Below are 16,761 nucleotides of genomic sequence, written 5' to 3'. Positions count from 1 at the left end.
AACTGTGGCATTGGGATAATCTGTACACGATATAACCTTTTACCCGGAAGATTTTTACTAGTTTTTTCTCTTGCATATGCTTTATGGTGTTTTAGTTGACTTAAATTTTCTATTTAATCTCAATCTTTGGCTTTCTGAGTCTAGATTATTTTACTTAGCATGATAATTTCCAGTTCTGTCTATTAAAATTCTAATTTAAAAAGTGCTGTTTTGAACACATATGGAAATTGAAAACCTGTGGGAATGGTGACTCTTTATTATCCTTTGCCTTTTCATTGTAATTTTCCCCAACTCCTATTTTGAAAAATTTTAAACCTTTAGAAAACATAAAGATATCTTTAGAACATAAAGATACAGAAAGACTGAAAGTAAAAAAAAAAAAAAAACAGCAAAAGATATTCCAGGAAAAAAAAAACACAATACCTTTATTTTTATGTGGTGCTGAGGATTGAACCCAGTGCCTCATGAGGTTTTAGGCTGAGATCCCCTCCATCTAGGTCACTATTAACACTGCCATATTTGTTTTCTCTCTACACACACACACACACACACACACAGATACAGATACATACACACAGACGCAGACACACACACAGATACAGACACACACAGATGCAGACACACACACAGAGATACAGACACACACACACAGAGACACACACACACAGATACAGACACACACACACAGACACACAGACACAGACACACACACAGAGACACACACACACAGATACAGACACACACACATAGACGCAGACACACCCACCCACACACACAGACAGCAGACACACACACACACTTTAACACCTCTGACGTTGAGTTGTGCCCTGCCATCATATGAGGCATATTTTAGGGGACAACATTTTCCTTTTCTCCCAGGGGTTCAAATACTACCGGTGCATCTTATAACAGGTGGTGTCTGGGGTTCCATAAAGAACTGCACTGGAATGTGCTCAACAGCACGGTGCTCATCGTCTGGGCTGCAGAGGTGTCAGCTATCAGTATGTTCATGTGGTGGTGACCTTGGCCATTCTCCCCATGGCTGAGTCAATTCTGCTCTATTTTGAAACTGTGTTGTGACACGAAATATGTTTAGAACTAATTTATCCTCCTGATGAGCTGAAACTTTTTATGATAATGTAATGGTGCTTTAATGCTTTGTGGCTTCGAGCCTGTTTTATGGGATAGTAATATAACAAAAGCTTCCTTGGTTAGGATTTTCCTGGAATACCTTTTGTTCTCTTTTTACTTCCAGTCTTTCTGCATCTTTATGTTCTATGTAGGTCTTTTAAAAATACTTAAAACCTTACTATTTACATTGAAAAAATATGATCTTGTCTCTGCTGGATCATAGTCCACTTAATTTTTTAAAGTATTTTTAGTTGTAGATGAACACAATACCTTTATTTTTATGTGATGCTGAGGATGGAACCCAGGGCCTCACACATGAGGGGCAAGCGCTCTACCACCGAGCCACAACCCCAGCCCCACGTCCATTCTCTTTGGCATTCACTTCTATTATTTTACTTTATGTTTTCTGTTCGTTCTGTCTACCCTTTTCCCCAAAGTTTTCTTCTCTCCTTTCTGGTTGGAGTGGTCTCTTTCCTCAGTAATTTTTCTCTTCCACTTTTCCTCTAGGACAGGGTTTCTCAAACTCTACGCCACAGACTCCTTCGCCTGGGTGACTGTCACCGGGTGTGGGTGCTCTTTCTGCTGCTGGTGCTCAGCAGTACCCTGGCCTTGGCTCACTGGGATCAGCCATACTCCCTCCAGTCGAGGCAGGGAGGTGTTTCTAGATGATACCGATGTCCCCAGCACACGTCTCCCCCCACCCCACTGACAAACACTTTTCTAGCAATAAATTTGCTCTAGACGTTTTCACACACTGACCTTAGCCACGTCTGAAACTACTCAGTGTGCTTACCCTACTCCCCCAAGGAACCTGAACTTCCATTTCCCCCCTCTTTTGTGTTTTCGTTGCTCTTAAAACTCATTGCCGTTTGTTTTAAAAAATAAAATTTAATTCAATTCAATTTTATTCAATCTTTATTGAATATATTTATTGTGGGCTGGCTAAATCGAGCTAATTAACATATATATTCCCTCACAGGCTTAACAGGCTTTGGTGTCATTTGAGAACACTTAAAATCTACTTTCTTAGTGATTTGCAAGAATACAATGCATCATGAAGTGTAACGTGGTACAACAGATCTCTCACTTAAATTATGAATGTTTTATACAACCCATGTCTGTTTAGATCAATCAGCTTGTTTATGATTCTTTCCTTTATTTCTAAATAGCATGCTTCCTTCTGGGATCAGTTTCCTTGTGCCTGAAACAATCTTTTAAATATTTGTCTGATAAAGGTCTTTTGATGTCCAACTCTCTCACTTGTTGTTGGAGTCTTTATTTTATCTCTTTTCCTGAAGGACATTTGTTGCAGGGTACACAATTCTAGGTTGACAAAGTTTTTGATGTACATGGAAGGTGTTCCGCCCCGTCTGGCCTCCTTGTGCCTGGGAAGTCACCCACAAGCTTGTTTCTCCTTTGAAGGTCATCTTCCTCCTCCGTGTTTGGCGTCTGCTGTGATTTCTTTTTGGCCAAGCTTGGAATTTAGACAAATTGGAATTCTAAAATTTATAGACAGGTTATCTTTCATCAATATCTTTTCAATATTGCGTTCTCCCTCTCTTCTCCTTCTGGAACTTGGATTACATACACATCCTTCGTATGTCTTGTATCTTAACCACTCATATTTCTCATCATCTTGTCTCTCTATATTAGGCCCTGGGAAATCTCTTTTTAAAAAAGTAAAATGGTCTTTGTTCAGACAATGTAAGTATATACACAGAAAATTCTAAAGACCCTGCAAAAAAGCTACTAAGCTTAACAAGATCTTAGATTTTAAATACCAATTGTATTTCTATGTAGATGCAATAAACATTGAAAAAACTTGAAAAGGTAGTCACAGATCTACTTTCCCCATGGTGGTTAATTCTATGTGTCAATGTGAGTAGTTCATGGTACAAATACTTGGTTGAACACTAGTCTTGATATTACTGTGAAGGATTTTTTTTTTAGATGACATATTTCCATCAATAGTCTGAGTAAAGAAGATTACCCTCCATAATGTGGGTGGGTCTTATCTAATCAGTTGAAGGCCTTATGTGGGCAGGGGAGAGATGAGGATGTTTGAGGGAGAGTTAATTCTGCCTTGAGACTGCTATTTTGGATTCAAAAAACTGACCTCTTCCCTGGGACTTTAGGCTGTTAGTCTTCCCTGCAGATTTCATAGTTGCCAGTCTCCTCAATTAAAACAAATCTCTATTTATACACATATTCTATTGGTTCTGTTTCTTTGGAGATGCCCTTGCTGCCAGTTCGTAAATTTCTTCAGCCATGTCTAATCTGTCATTACTCTGTCCTCTGACTTTTTTTAGTACCAGAGATCAAACCCAAGGGTACATAACCACTGAGCTACATACCCAGCCCTTTTAAAGTTTTTTACTTTGAAACAGCATCTCATTATGTTGCTCACAGCCTTGCTAATTTGGTGAGGTTGGCTTTGAAACTGTGATCCTCCTGCCTCAGCCTCAGGAGCCACTGGAATTACAGGGGTGCACCCCTGCACTCTGCTTGTTCTCTGATTTTTTTACAAACTTTAATTGTAATTTTCACTTTTAGAAGTCTTTGTCCCCTCCACCCCATCTGTTCAGTGGTTTCCATAAAAGTTCTAGTAACCATTGCATTTCTTTCCCTTTGGGAGAAATCCTTTAGCCTAGATCTGGGAATGAAGAAGTCTCTGAGACTAGAACAGACCCACAGTTGTCTTCCAGCCACATGTTGCCTGGACAAGAAATAAGCCTTTGTCATAAAAAACCACTGAGATTTGGGTTTACTGTTAGCCCAGCAAAGCTGAGTGATGCAGCCTCTGGTGGTGTCTGCACCCTATCAATGCCTTCTTTTTAAAAAATATTTTTTAGTTGTCAATGGACCTTTATTCTTATTTATATGCAGTGCTGAGAATTGAACCCAGTGCCTCACCCATGCTAGAGGGTGTTTATCACTGAGCCACCACCCCAGCCCTGATACCAATGCCTTCTTGCACTTAATACTAAACGTAAACACACTCGTGGTGAGAAATTTATGTCAGCATCTGCAGTCTTGGTGAGACAACTTAGTAGCTGCTTGTTCTTTTTATGGGAGTTTGTCCATGATGCATTCATTCTGGGTTTTGCGATCTCCAACAGTTAAACTGAAGTTTGGCCACCTAGGTAGGGTGATTTGTGGGTGTGGACCCATGTGAGGGCCAGTTTGAGATGATAATTTCTCAGTAAAGGATTTCGGCCCTTCACTCGGAAACCAAAACCCAAACTGAAATGGTTTCCCTGTGGTTCCTGGTGAGGGTGTGTGGTTGGCTGAGTAAGGACCCCAGAGATATTAGGTCCTAGTACCTGGCACCCTGGCACCCGCGAATGTGACCTTATTTGGAGAAAGGACCTCTGCAAACGTTATTAAGAATCTGGAGATGCTCTATATCAGCAAGAGTGTGGTGACTTATTATGGCAGCCGCAGGAAACAAATGTCAAGATGGGAAGGAGATTCTTTAATGCCTAATGCACCCTTCGACAGCAGGGTGAGGAGCTGTTGGAGTTTCCTCTAGGCCTCCACCTGGGGGATCCCTGGTGTTTTAATCAGATCCCACCTCCTCCAGCCGCACCCCACCTGCCTCCAGTCACCACTCAGTTAACCCCCAGCAGGAAATTACTCAATGGTTAGGTTAAGACTCTCACAACCCAATCATTTCTTCTCTGAATCGTCTTGCGTTGTCTCACACCTGAGCTTTTGGGGGACACGTCACAGCCAAACATAACACCTGGGTTTTGTCTGCTGCCCCTGAGATTATCTCTGAGGTGAAAGTGGTGCTTGACTAATTTCTCTAGTTTTTTTGGCTTCTGAATATTTCTTTTCTTCCTTGTTGAAACATTTTAAAAGCTCTTCTTCCAACATCACGCCCAGCGTTTTAGCTGGCTTCCTCTGAGGGTCGTGGAGGTTGTCTGGCCAGCTATAGTGTGTGTACTGGAAGCCTGTTGTGTTTCTTCACTAACTTGATGAAATCTTGCAGGTCAAGTGAGAGAGGCATCTCCTTATCGTCCCAGAGACACGAGCAACCTTCATGGCTGAGAAGCCGGCCCAGCGCGAAGCAGGATTGTTAGGACAGTGCCATGGGGTAGATGTGGTTTTCCCCTTGGGGGTTCCCACGCTGGCAGCTTGCCCCCGGTATGGTGGTGTTGAGGTGGTGGAGCCTTTGTGAGGTGAGACCTAGTGGGAGGTACTTAGGTCATAAGGCCCCACTCTCCTGGATGGACTAACACTGACTTTGGGAATGCGTTCAGTCTCGCGGGATGAGATTAGTTGCCAGGAGAATGAGTTGCTATAAGTGACTTGGCACCTTAACCTAAATCTCTCTTCTGCCTGTGCTCCAGGTATTGTGATGTCATCTACCATCAGGCTCCACCAGAGCTGAGTAGAAACTAGCACCATGATCCTGAATCTCCAGAACCGTGAGCTAATAAAACTCTTTCCACTGTGAAGTTTCCCAGCCTCAGGTATTTTGTTATAGCAACACAAAATGGACTGACAGATAGTGACTATATGAAAGGACTTGTTTTCAGTACTAAGCAAACACCTATTCATGAATCTGAGTGAGTGTGTGCAGAGTGGCGGTGAAGAGACAAAAGAGTATATTTCTCAATGTGGTTATTGGCCTTGGTCATTGAGCTGCCTTTGGTTCTATCCTGGAGTCTTCCCTAGGGGGATGAGGGCTTTGTTGCCAGCTACTGGCTCAGGAGGACCTGCACTTTACCTTTCCTCTCCCTTCCAGTGGTTCTCTCATTCTCCTGCCCCCAGCTGGCCAGTCTCTGGTCTTTTAGGACTTTCCCCTTCTAGGGGGAAGGTGCTGTCTCCTTCCTCGGCTGGGAAACTGTGGGGATGGTGGGGCAGGGGTAGAAAGAGGGAGAGAGAATCTCATCCCTGCCCCATACCTGCACACCTAGATGGGTAGATTTTGAGGACGGGGAAATCCATGTCCTCACCCTACACCTCACTCTCTGAGGTCTTCTCAGAGTTTCAGTTTCAAACAAAGAAACCATCCCTAGCGACAGACGCCGAACAGTTTCTTAAAGTGATTTTGTGGAGCTCCCAGACTCACTGTAAGGGCTGGAGAAACTGCCTTGATGTGTCTGCAGAGGTGCCACCTCCATCAGCCCTCCCACCAACCCAACATCCAGGAGGAAGAGCTTAACTGGGAGAGAGAATGACTTTCTCTTCGATCCTAAGACCTAATCAGAGTAAGAAGAAATTGAAACAGCATCAGAAACAGAAATGCAGTGATTTCTTCCTTAGCAATGTTACTGAAAAAATTTTAAATCAATACCATAAAATGAAGGTAAGGAAGTCCCCAAAACAGATCCTTCTCTGTCATCATGCTTCATTTCAAGGTCTCAAAGCAACAGATGGCTATGGAGGAGTCTGCCCCCACCAGGACAGAAATGGGGTGGTGGACAGCGAGGCCATGTGGAAACTGTCTGACTTCTTGCTCCCTGGAGCCACCAGGTGGGGGACAGCTATTGCAATGTCATGCTGCACATCTGCCTGGAGAAGATGCAAACAAACCCCCATCACCAAGCGCTGGAAACACCTCAGGACTCAGATTCGGGCATGTGCTCCCACACCGTGTTAAGCAGCGCCTTCAGGCCTGCAGACCAGGATGACCCTTGTCACCTGAATGGACCCCTGCCCTGTTGTGCTCTGGGGAAGAGCCCTTGTCCATCCATTCTAGATGCTGTGCTGTCCCCAGGGGTCTGAGCAGGAGGAAGGATCAGCCACTCAGATGCAGGGTCTCACACCCCAGGACCAAGGACATGTGATGCTCTCCTCTTCTCCTCCACCCAGGCGCAGGCCCAGAGGGGTGTCCATCGCAGGTCATTGGCAATCAAATGCCTGTTTGTTTAAGCGTAAATCTGAATTTAAAATTGAGGAGGGGACATAGGACAAAGATAGCATTAGATCTTTAAACAGACCATAACAGTTAAAAAAAAAAAACAACCCCAAACCAACAACAGGAGTGTCACCAAGGAGATCTGAAGAGTTCCTGGGGAAGGGGACTTTGACTCAGGATCAGTCACCTTGACAAACATCACAGAAATGAATGTGTCAGAGACAAGTTTTTTTTTTTTTTTTTTTTTTTTTTTTTTTTTAAGGAAAGCAAGGGACACACATTCAGGGGAGGATACAGTCACCTCAAGAGCAAGATGTTTGGGGGATTTTCAATTTCTTCTTTTAAAGGAGACTTGGGCATGGGACAGCCGTCCAGTGATGACATGACAGTCGATGGGGGTCTGGTCCTCTTGGGATCCTTAGGCTGACGTGGCCGTCATGATCTGATCAGTAGATAATGCTGGAAAGTCCTGTAGGTGTCAGGCTTCTTCAATACTGCATCTCTCCGTGCTTAATCTATTCATTACAAGGGCTGATCAACAGGCATGACTCAGTGTTCGTGGGTTTACAGTAACTCTAAGACAACAGGTTTCTCAGAAACTTGGGAGTAACCGGTCTGGGAGGATAACAGGCCTCTGGAGCGAAGGTATGAGGAAATTCAGCTCCAAGCTTTCAGGTTCAAGTGAAAGACTTTCTTTTTCTTGTCTCCTTTCTACCTTTTATACTTTTTCTATTCTACCTCAGGAGTACGTGCTGGTGAGGTTTAAAGACCTTTTCAATGATGTTACAGATGATCTGAGTCTGTAAAGGCCATTACGTGCCTTTCTGATTCCCGGCCTGACCAGACATTTCTGCTCTTAGCACTGAAAGGCACTTGTTCCTGGGTTGGGTCCTTTTCACATCCTCCTGGTGGGAAGGTAAATCCAGCGGGCGGAGTGGTTTTCCAGTCAATGTACACTGTCATTTCCACTCTTTTGGACGATGCCCCCTGCCTGTGTTCAAATAGTCATTCAAAAGAAAAATGCCACGTGAAAGTGAGGGCTCATACCATGGTATAGTGTCATCGCTGGGAACCGAGGTTGTCTCCTACAAAGCTCTGCCTCTTCTGTGGGCAAGAAGAAAACCCTCTCACCCCACCAGAGCCTAGGTGACCCCCGATTCTGCTGTGCCCTTTACAGAGACCACGATTACCCTTCCAACTGAGGCTGCCTGCCACCCTGCAGAGGTGCCAGCTGACATTTGCCAAACTTGACATTTCCACTAAGATTTAGCCTTTCTCCCTTCCTGGTGCATCCGTATCTCCTTGGAAATAAATAGTGTAGGGGAAACCATTTTGGTACAATAAAAATTTCACTTAAGTAGGCTGAATATTTTCTAAAAATGAAAATGTTTCCCATGTAAAGTTAGGAACTTGGTGGAGTGTTGTTAATCACCTTCAGGGTTGCAGATCAGCTTGGATCACACTGCCTTGAATCTCACAATTGCCTGGGGGAACTGAGAGACGGGACTGGTGCCTGGCAGTCATGGAAGTGAAACTGACTTGCTGACGGGCACCATGACTGTCTGAAGCAGTGCTGGGCCATTTGGGATCCCGACTCTCAGGTCTTACACTGCTTTCTGGAAACACGCCTGTGACTCCCTCTAAACAGCATGCAGTCCCTTGTTGGGCTGACTCAGACTCGACCTTCCATTCTCTTCTCTCATGTCACCTTTCCACCAAAGAAGAAACAAAACCAACTGCAGCTTAAACCATGGAGGTTTTCTCCAGGGGCTTTAGAGATTTTCCAACGCCACCTGTCTTAAGGTACAAATCACATTCTACAAAAGTTGTAGTAGGTTGTATTTGGATAGATGTGTGTGTGTGTGTGTGTGTACATACATATGTGTGCACTATCATTTCTACTCTTTGGACAATGACCCTGCCTGTGTGCCACTAGTCATTGACAAGAAAAATGCCACTTGAGAGCGTGGCAGCTCCAGACCATGTTATGGTGTCATTCCTGGGTGGAGAGGTCGTTTCCGCTTCTTCTGTGGGCAAGAAGAAAGTCCCGCATCTGACCACAGCCTACGTAAATACACACATTTAAATGTCTAATGATTTCATTCACTTATTTGTGGGGCTGGGGACCTAGCCCAGGGCCTTGCATCTGCCAGGCAAGTGCTCTATTGCTGAGCTGTACCCCCAGCCCAATGTCAAATTAACTAAAAGAGCACTTTTTCTGTTTGGGGGCCTTTGATGGATCTGCTTTACTGGAAAATCCGGCACAAAAGGGACATCTGTTGCTGGCCGACGTTTGCAGAGTGGTCACGCCTGTGAGATGATCTAGCTGTAGGAAGAGCTGCCATTTACCGGCTGTCTACTGTCTACGGGTGTTGGCACAGCATTTTAAATATGTTATTGCCAATCCTTAGGCCTTTCCATCCTCACACAGGAGAAAACGACAGGGCACAGACTAGAGTCTATGTTGGACAAAGCCCGGAGACCTTCTGTTCCAAGAAGCTTCCCCAGACCCAGCACACGCCCGGCTGACAGCACTGTTGAAGGAATGGATGTCAAAAATGGCAAATGGAAGGGCTGGGGTTATGGCTCAGTGGTACAGTGCTTGCCTAGCATGTGTGAGGTGCTGGGTTCGAGTCTTAGCACCACATATAAATAAAAGATCCATCAACAACTAAAAAATATTTTTAAAAAATGGCAAATGAAAGCCTTATTCACTAACAATTATACAAAACATTAACACTTTTATAGTTTGGATCTTATATGTCCCCAGAGACCTGTGTACTAAAGACTCAGAACTCAGCCTGTGGCCCTACTGGAGTGTGGCAGAACCTTTAAGAGGCAGGGCCTCATCCAAGGAAGTTGGGTCATTGGGGTCATGACCTTGAAGGGGATATTGGGACTCTGGCTCTTCTCTTTGGCTGAAAGGAGGGGAACAGCCTCCTCCACCATGCAGCCCACCATGATATACTGTGCCGCCACAGGCCCAAAGCCACAGGGCCAACCAACACATGGACTGGAACTTCTGACATCGTGAGCCAAAATAAACCTTTTCTCCTTTTAACTTGTTTATGTCACGTACTTTGTCATAATAACAGGAAGCTGACGGACACAAACACAGATTAGATAAGAGAATCAAACTTTAACAGAGCACCTGCAGTACATAAAACACAGATAGATAGAAAAAGAAATATCAAAGTCTTCCTGAAATCCAAAAAAATCCATGTCTGTCCAGTGTGGTGCTGACCGCTTTTGAGTTGAGGTTGTTTTTTAGGTTAGCTGATCAGCACTCTGGAAGGATTTCATACCATCTCCATTTCATCCCTAATTTTAAATATTTGTTTCTCACAAATAAAACATGGTCCTTGTTTTGATGAGTATGAGAGGCTAAAAATTATACTCTTTATAGTCAATTTATTTTTTAATCATTAAAGTCTTTTTGGAGTGGTGAGTTCACAGGATGGAGTATTTTTGCCACATGAGCCTTCAAAGCTCAGCTCCTTGGACAAGTCCACGTGTAGGAGTTCTAGATCTGGGGTTTCCTCAGGCAGTCACTCTGATCACCCTCTGAGGCAGATGAGAGAAGTGGGGAGTCCCCGTATGGGTCTCCTCCTTGGAAATGAGTCTCCTCCTTGGAAATGAGCTCTGGGGGTCCTGGCCCAGATGGAGTCCCAAAGCTGCAGCTGTCACCAGGATTCTGCTTGCTGCTTTCACAGTCTTCTGAAATGACACTTAATTTGTCAAAAACTTCATTCTCATCCGAGAGTGGGAAGGAGAAGAACAGAAGCTTGCTGTGATGGGGGTTGCCCAGAAACTGTTGGGGGGGAAAGAGGACAGTTCAGTACCATTTCTTTTTTCTGGCTTTACAAAGATTTTATATAGGATTTCTGGGATGAAAAATATTATTTTAAAAACGTAACAGTATGGTGCTTCCTTTATAAATAAAAAACAGAATTATATTATCTAGCAATTCATTCCTAGGTACAGTCCCAAGAGAAATAAAAGCAGTATGTTGAAGAGATATTGGTACACCCATGCTCACAGCAGCATTATTAACAACAACTGAAGGTGGAAGCAAGCCCAGTGTCCACATGTGGATGAACATACAACAAATGTGGTGCATTTGTTGCAATGGAATATTAGTTAGCATTAAAAAAGAGGAAGTTCTCAGACATGCTACACATGGATAAACCCTAAAGACATTACACTAGGTGAAACCGGCCAGTCTCCAGAGGAGAAATACTGTACGATTCCATTTATTTAAGGGTGGAAGAGTTGGATTTATAGAGGCAGATAGAAGAATGGTTATTGCCAGGATTTGGGGGAGAGGGGATGGGAGTTAGTATTTAACATGTAAAGAGTTTACTTTTGAAAAATGAAAAAAGTTCTGAATGTGAATGGTAAATGGTGGTGATGGCTGCATAAGAGAAATGAAAATCAAAACTAAGATTTCACCTCACTCCAGTCAGAATGGCAATTATCAGGAATATAAGCAACAATAAGTGTTGTCGAGGACGTAGGGCAAAAGGTACACTCATACATTGTTGGTGGGACTGCAAATCGGTACAACATTATGGAAAGTTTCCTCAGAAAACTTGGAACGGAACCAGCATTTGACTCAGCTATCCCACTCATCAGTTTATACCCAAAGGACTTAAAAATCTGCATATTACAGTGATGAAGCCGCATCAATGTTATAGCAGTTCAATTCACAATAGCCAAACTATGGAACCAACCTAGATGTCCTTTAGAAGATGAACGGATAAAGAAAAGATGGTATATATACACAATGGAATATTAATCAGCCTTAAAGAAGAATGAAATCACGGCATTTGCAGGTAACTGGATGGAGCTAGGGAATAGCACACTAAGCCAATCCCAAAAAACCAAAGGCCAAATATTTTCTCTGATCTGCGGATATTAATTCATAATAAGGAGGGATGGCAAGGGAAAAATAAAAGTACTTGGCATTAGGCAGAGGGGAGTGAAGGGAGGGGAGGGGTATGGGGGTAGGAAGGGTAGTAGAATGAATTAGACATTAGTACCCTATGTACATGTATGATCACATGACCATGTGATTCTACAACATGTACAATCAGAAGAATGAGAAGTTATACTCCATTTAGGTATGATGTGTCAAAATGCATTCTATTGTCATGTATAACTGATTAGAACAAATTAAAAAAATACACCACCAATAGAAAATCTAAAGTTACATGACATGTATATACTTTATATATTGTAATTTTCGTGTGTGTGTGTGTGTGTGTGTGAGCTATATCCCCAGCCCAGATATCCCATAATTTTAATGTAAACTTTATTACTTGCTCTGATTTTTAGGCATGCTTATTTTTGCTTTATTGATTTTTATGAACTGCTGAGCATCAGTTTGATATCAGTTGAAAAAATTTATAAAAGTGGGTTTTTATTGTTGGGAAGTATGCAATTCTGGTACTCATTTTGTAAAATCCCAAATATACTCTTAAAAAAAAAGGGGTGGGGGAGGGTTATGATGGCCAGGTGTGGTGACACATGCCTGTACTTCCAGTGACTGTGATGGGGGTAAGAGGCTGAGGTAGGAGGATTTCAAGCCCAAGGCTAAACTGGGCAACTCAGTGAGACCCTGTCTCAAAAGGAAAAGAAAAAGAGCTGGGGATGTGGCTCCGTGGTAAAGAGCCCCTGGGTTCAATTCCCAGTATAAGAGAGAGAGAAAAAAAAAGATTACGTGGAAATTTTGTGCCACGTGTATTTCACCACAATTTTAAAAGATGTGACAATGAGATGTGCAACTCAGTTGCTAAGTGATCCCAGGTTGCCCTCTGATAGTTCCTTTTTTATGTGGGTGTGCTGGGGATTGAACCCCGGACCTTGCACATGCTAAGCATGCACTCTACCAACTGAGCTACATTCCCAGTCCAACAGGGAGGACTTTCAGCTCAATCATGACGCTGTGGGGCATACGCAGCCTGGCTGGCATTTCCTCTAGGAATCAGGGAGATTGCAGGCCTGGATGATCATGTCTTGGAAGAACACAGGGTCTCTCTCACGTCCTCAGGCTGAGTTAGGCCCTGTTTGACATTCCCCGCCATCCTACCTGATCCATGATTTCAGCCCTTAGCCCTGAACTATCTAGGATGGTAGTGGCTACTGACCACTTGGAGTGTGGCTAGATTTGTTCTATGCGTGCTGTGTGAATTACACCCTATTATGTAGGGGCTATGTAAAAAAAAAAAAAAAGAATGTAAATACATTAATAACTTAAAAATACATTGGTTACATGTTGAAATGATGCTATTTTATATACATGAGGTTATATAAAACATGTGATTAGTGTTTATTTCACCTGTTTCTTTTTACTTTTAAAAATCTAGCAAAGGGGTGGGGGAGGGTTATGATGGCCAGGTGTGGTGGTGCATGCTTATGGCTTATGATATGTTCCTATTAAATTGTGCTGTCTCTGGGGCTGGGGATGTGGCTCAAGCGGTAGCACGCTCGCCTGGCATGCGTGCGGCCCGGGTTCGATCCTCAGCACCACATACCAACAAAGATTTTGTGTCAGCCGAGAACTAAAAAATAAATATTAAAAAATTCTCTCTCTCTCTCTCTCTCTCTCTCTTTAAAAAAAAAAATTGTGCTGTCTCAGTTCATTTGATGGACACTGACTTGTCCACAGGTCATTTCTCTCATAGACAGGGACAGTTAAGGACAGGGAACATAGTCCAATCACACTTATCTGTCTAACACTTTGAACAATGAAGATGCCCAGATATATTTCTGGAAATCTCTGCTAATTTCACGTTCTTCAGTCTTCATCCCGATAGGTGAGCTATGCCCTTAATGCTCGCAGTTACATGGAGAAACATGTACTGGAGAAATTTTTTAAAGCTTTGCACTTGTAACCTGTCCCCTCCCGATGGAACGCCGTGGTCCCCCCTTTAATCCACTAGCCCGTTCTGTCCTGCTCGGACTTTTGATATGCTGCAGCTGCTGTGCCTGTTGGTTTGGACCTGTCACGATTTCTTTCTTTCTTTTTTTTTTTTTAAAGAGAGAGAGAGAGAGAGAGAGAGAGAGAGAGAGAGAGAGAGAGAGAGAGAGAGAATTTTTAATATTTATTTTTTAGTTCTCGGCGGACACAACATCTTTGTTGGTATGTGGTGCTGAGGATCGAACCCGGGCCGCACGCATGCCAGGCGAGCGTGCTACCGCTTGAGCCACATCCCCAGCCCCACCTGTCACGATTTCCACCCGAGGAAGGGAGTGGGGAGGCCAGGGGAACTGTGTCCAGTTCCCTGCTGGGCAAGGACAAAGCTGGGAGGAGGCGGAGCTCCCTAAACCTCATGTCCAGTGGATCCACGGTCAGAGTCTTGCTGAAGTTACCCTTTATTCTCCTGGGGAAGGGAGAGGAAGGGAAACCAAGGGAAGGTGCACTGAATTTCAAAAAAGCAAATATCGGGCTGAGTCTCCCAGTTGGACACAGAGAAACAGGTGGCGACTCAGCAGCTCAATGTTGAATAACCCTTTCTGCTCTCAACTCAAAGCTCCCTCCCAGCTCATCTCCCTAAACCCCAAATCATTCTCTGGGCCGTGATTAACACATTCTCTACAATAAGAGCCAAGATGGAGAATCTGGTGCTGGGGAGACCCTGATAAGCCCTGAAGTGCTTTGGAACTTCCTTGACCCTTACTCTCCTCGGCCCCTCTCCAGCACCCCAACCTCCGTGTTGCTCAGATATTACAGGAACTGCCAGCCTTGCAGGGGAGCGCTCATTCCCACGACCCCCTCCATTACACTTGTCTCAGCTTTGATTTGCCATCTGTTCTTTCCTGTCTCACCAGTTTCTTTGATGGAAAAGCCAAGCAGCAAAAATAGCAGGTGAAGAGTTTCCTTCTGGTTCTCAAGAAAATACCTTCTACCCAGAACAAAGGGCCTGACCCTCCCTGCTGTTCTTGTGCCTTCACAAGGCTCACGCCTAGAGGATTCCTGATGCTTCCTAGTGCTGCAGGGCTTGCAGGCAGGCATCCTGTGGAGAAGGTTCCAGCTGCTCTCAAACACTCGCCCCCAGTCATGAGTTCCACTTTCTATCCACAGAGGGTGCTGCCCTGTGCAACCCAGATCCCTTCATGGTGGATCCCCTTATTCTCCAGCTTCCTGGAATGCCAACAGCTGGAATGGCTCACAGCCGAGTCCCTCGCTGGGCAGCGCCCTTCACAGGAGGCAGTTGCCTTCCATAATACCACATCTCTTCCCAGGGGCAGCCCTGGCTGGTTGGTGTGGGGACAAAGGCTTTGTGTTAGCTATCACAATGCATCAGTAGGGCCAGAAGTTCAAGAAGTGCCAAGGCACGGGTAAGGCACACACTGCAGACGGTGGCAAACTCGCCCTATGAAGAAACAGGGACCTGCCACATCAGGGAAGTTGGAAGGGTCCCGTGGAGTGGGGCATGCTGGGACATTCTCTCCAAGTCAAGAGTGAATTACCATATGTGACATCCCTGAAAGCAGGAGTACACTGAAACACCAGGTCCTGGAAGCATCCGGGACCTAGCCAAGTCTAGGTAAGCATTATGTTGAAGGAAGTGACTCATGTAGTAGAAACTAGGGCAAAGAGTGTTATCTGTGGAAACTGCTTTCTAGCACGTGACCAGACAACTGCTCCTTAGATGCTGAACAAAGCAAGCTAATGACACAGCTGCTCATGTGGCTCAGCCTAGAAGCCCCCTCCCTGAATTACCTGGTACAGAACAAGCTGTGGAGAGGACACGTGCTCATCCAGCTGGCTGCCACTGGATAATGCACCACAAAAGATGGAGGTGTTATCCATCTAGCCTGTCGCCACTGGACCCTCTCCACAAACAGTTTTCAAAAACCCTTATGTCTCACATGTCATCTTGGGTATCTTCTTTTTGGGGGGAGGGGGAGTACCAGGGATTGATCTCAGGGGCACTCAACCACTGAGCCCTATTTTGTATTTTATTTAGAGACAGGGTCTCACTGAGTTGCTTAGCACTTCGCTGTTGCTGGGGCTGGCTTTGAACTCGCCATCCTCCTGCCTCAGCCTCCCCCAGCCACTGGGATTACAGGAGTGCGCCACTGCGCCTGGCTATGTCTGGATATCTGCTTTGGTCTCTCAGCAACTTATCTCGCTACCCCAGCTCAGTGGGGCTATGAACAGTCCATCATATGTTACCCCTCCCGCCACTAAGAAGGACCAACTAGCTTGGTAGGCCCCTTAAGGCACTGGAGCAGCACATTCTGCACATGGGGATTCGCTACAGGGTGTTTATCGGGAGACTGAGGGCTGCTGTCTTCGGGAAGCCAGGGCGGGCAAGGGCCCCGCAGCAGAAGTGGGCTACAGAGCAGACAGCTCTACCTCTGCCTCCAGACAGGCGCAGTCTCTACCATGAGGACAGACTAACTGAACCTGATGGACATGTGACCTGGCAGATCCTTGAAGTGTCTTTGGTGCAAAATGACCTTGGGTGGAGTTCACAGATCAATCCCAAGAAGAAGATCACAATGTGGACACTAGAGTTCTGGGATCAGGCTGGGTCATCTGCAGCAGAGCAGGATATCCTGTCTGGAAACAGCTCACGGAGTGGTATGGAGGCCTGGCAGATGCAGAGCCTCTGGCCATGAGATACTAGGTGACAATGTTTGTCCGTGAGTGACCACTATGAAGGTTAGGTACCAAAATGGAGCCACTTAAATCAAACCAAACTAAATGGAGTTGGAAGGTCTTGAGCGGGGGTGGGGATGGGGTAGGT

The 16,761-nt window shown here is 44.8% G+C and overlaps 1 protein-coding gene across 1 annotated transcript in view; it reads right to left on the bottom strand.

The window, feature by feature from the left end:
• Positions 1 to 9,788: 9,788 nt before the first annotated feature.
• LOC308653428 (interferon alpha/beta receptor 2-like) overlaps positions 9,789 to 16,761 on the bottom strand; it is a 60,197-nt gene continuing 53,224 nt past the window's right edge. Inside the window, exon 16 of the mRNA XM_081301988.1 lies at positions 9,789 to 10,811. Within this exon, the coding sequence (XP_081158114.1) occupies positions 10,524 to 10,811 (288 nt within the window). The 3' untranslated portion in view covers positions 9,789 to 10,523. The remainder of the gene's footprint in view (positions 10,812 to 16,761) is intronic.

Source organism: Spermophilus citellus, assembly GCF_964194105.1.
Source record: "Spermophilus citellus genome assembly, chromosome: 7".
NCBI classification, from domain to species: Eukaryota; Metazoa; Chordata; class Mammalia; order Rodentia; family Sciuridae; genus Spermophilus; species Spermophilus citellus.
The sequence above is the reverse complement of the archived record's forward strand: the minus strand, read 5'-3'. Positions and strand labels throughout refer to the sequence as shown.